General features: G+C 58.7%; 1 protein-coding gene across 1 annotated transcript; it reads right to left on the bottom strand.

Annotated features, from left to right (window-relative positions):
- Nucleotides 1-496: 496 nt before the first annotated feature.
- On the bottom strand, nt 497-1,480 carry A1Q1_00708 (uncharacterized protein; the record flags this gene model as incomplete). Its single annotated transcript, XM_014325790.1, has 2 exons — nt 497-1,210; nt 1,409-1,480. The coding sequence occupies 2 exons, from the start codon at nt 1,478-1,480 to the stop codon at nt 497-499; spliced, it is 786 nt and encodes a 261-aa protein (XP_014181265.1).
- Between the last annotated feature and the right edge of the window lie 858 nt (nt 1,481-2,338).

Genomic DNA, 2,338 nt, shown 5'->3' with positions numbered 1-2,338 from the left:
GAAAATGCAGCGACAATGGACGATGAGACATCAGTGCGCCCCCCACTGCGCCCCATACCGATGCCCTCGCCATGCCTATCCGGGTCCGGTGCTTGCTTACGCTTAGGTGTCGAGTCTGGACGGAGAGTCTTAGTCAAGTCTCGTGTATTCTTGGCCTTGGCTCGCAGCCGCTCGGCACGCGGGTGCGGTGCAGGCGCCAAGGAGAGATGCCTTCGGTACCGAGAATAACCTAACAACACTCCGAACAATCCGATTAGAGTCAAAGTCAAATGCATGGATATGGTTTTCTAATGACGCCGCGCTCCCACTGTCAGAGGATTCCGGCGATGTTGAAGACGATGATGGGGTGGTGGTGGTGGTGGTGGTGGTGTGGTGATGAGGGTTTACTATAGCTACACTTTTGATACACGGGGTGGTCTCGACGCTGTCGATTATTATACTGATTATTGGGGGATGGACTTCTGAACTGCACTCGTTTCAATTCAAGGATGAAAGCTTAATACGGCTTGCCCTCGTACTGCGCGAGGCGGCGCTTGAGCTCGATAAGCTCGCGCTTGAGCTTGAGGTTCTCCTCGTGGGCGAGCTTGATCTCGAGATCCTTCGAGTTGAGGGTCGACTCGAGCGAGTCCAGGTGCTCCTTGCGCTTGGCGCGGAAGGTGCGGGCCGAGATGCGGTTGCGGACGCGCTTGCGCTCGCGCGCAGGCAGAGCGCGGTAGTCCTCGACCTTCATACCCCAGATCATGCCGTCGCGCTCGACACCCTCGTCGTGCTCGTGCTCGTGGTTCGATGACTCGGCAGAGTGGTGGCTCCGCGCATCGGCGTCCTCGGCCTCTCCATCCTCTGTCTTCGGAGGCGAGACGAGGCTGTCGACAAGGTCGATCGAGAGCTTGGCCTGCGGTTGCGGGTGGGCGGAGGGCTGGGCGGGCGCGGCAGTAGGAGAGCCACCAACGGTCGGCGCGAGCAGAGACGGCGCGATAGAGCCAGACTGCTGGTTGTAGTAGTAGTTGTAGTTTGACGGGCCGGCCTGGTTGTTCATGTTCTGCAGCTGCGCGTTCCACTGCTGGAACAGCTCGTTGTTGGCGGGTCCCTCAGAGCCCTGCTGCTGAGCAGCGGCCTGAGCAGCCTGACCGACATTGGCGAGCCAGTCGGCAGGAAGGCTCGGGAGCACGTTCTGGTATAGGTAGTTACCCCATGAGGGAGCAATGGTTTGCTATGCATTAGCGAGGGTCCTTGCGTGTTGTTGTTGTGTATGCATGAGTGGTGGCCGAAGGGCGCCGGTGTCTGCCCAGCGGTGGCGACCGGCGGTGCCGGGGGTACACCCGGCGGCCGAGGTGGCCGAGGGCCGGGGGTTTGGGGTGCCACAGTGGAGGGATGGTGGTAGAGGGGTTGGTTGTATGAAGGTACTCACGAAAAGGTTGGCCTTGTCGACGGAGCCCTGGTCGAAGAGGGTCGGGGGAGCGGTAGCGGAGAGAGCTTCCATGGTGATGAGCAGATGTGGTGGAAGTAGGGAGGGGGAGGTGTGCAGAGGTATGAAGATATATATGAATCGCGGGGATCAAGATCGATGCACAAGGGCAGAGGAATGGACAGGGATAGCCCGATGCCGACGGCCGAGGGTGTTTGACGTCCAGGTGCCTCGAGCCTCTGAGTCAGAGGTATGTGGATCGGGTCTTGCGAACTCCAAGCTGAGGGTTGGCGCCGTTCGTTTGTAATCCGCTTTGCTCGCCCGAGCCGGCGGTTGTGTTGCTAGTTGCGCGCTAAAGTTGCTCTCGTACGGTAGACTGAACAAGCCAGAACCGTGTCTCGATGGTTATCGTGAACGGCTATGGAAATCCGAGTCCCGTTGGCGTGGGTGCGCTGCCCTGATGTACTGAACAGGGGAGGCTGGGGAGATGATTGCAATCAATGCAATCTCGGTAGACGCGAGGGAGGAAGGGTCGTTGTCGAGCGATGGGTTGGGTTGTCGCCGGTGAGTGGAGTGGGTAGTGGTGGCTTTGGTGGCAGTGACGGTCGCTATGTGGAGCAAGTGGTTTGTTGTTGTTGCAGTAGGGGTAAGGTACTGGAACGTTGTGCTGGGTAGCAAGAGCAACGAGTCTAGACCAAGATATGGGTAGTAGTAGATGGGTGGTGTACGGTAGGGGGGGTGTAAGCTGGTATGGCTGGGAGGGGGTGGGTGAGGAGGAGGTGGGGTTGACTTTATACTGCTGATGAGATGAGCAGAGGTGGTGTGGTTCAGTGTGGTGGTGTGGATGAGATAACCAGCGTGTGGGTGATCAGGATTTAGGAACTAGGACCGAAGGTAGGACTCCAGGAAAAACACCTAAGCACGAGACGGGCC

This window comes from Trichosporon asahii (assembly GCF_000293215.1).
Source record: "Trichosporon asahii var. asahii CBS 2479 unplaced genomic scaffold scaffold00030, whole genome shotgun sequence".
NCBI classification, from domain to species: domain Eukaryota; kingdom Fungi; phylum Basidiomycota; class Tremellomycetes; order Trichosporonales; family Trichosporonaceae; genus Trichosporon; species Trichosporon asahii.
Note: the sequence above shows the minus strand (reverse complement) of the source record. Positions and strands in the feature narration are given on the sequence as shown.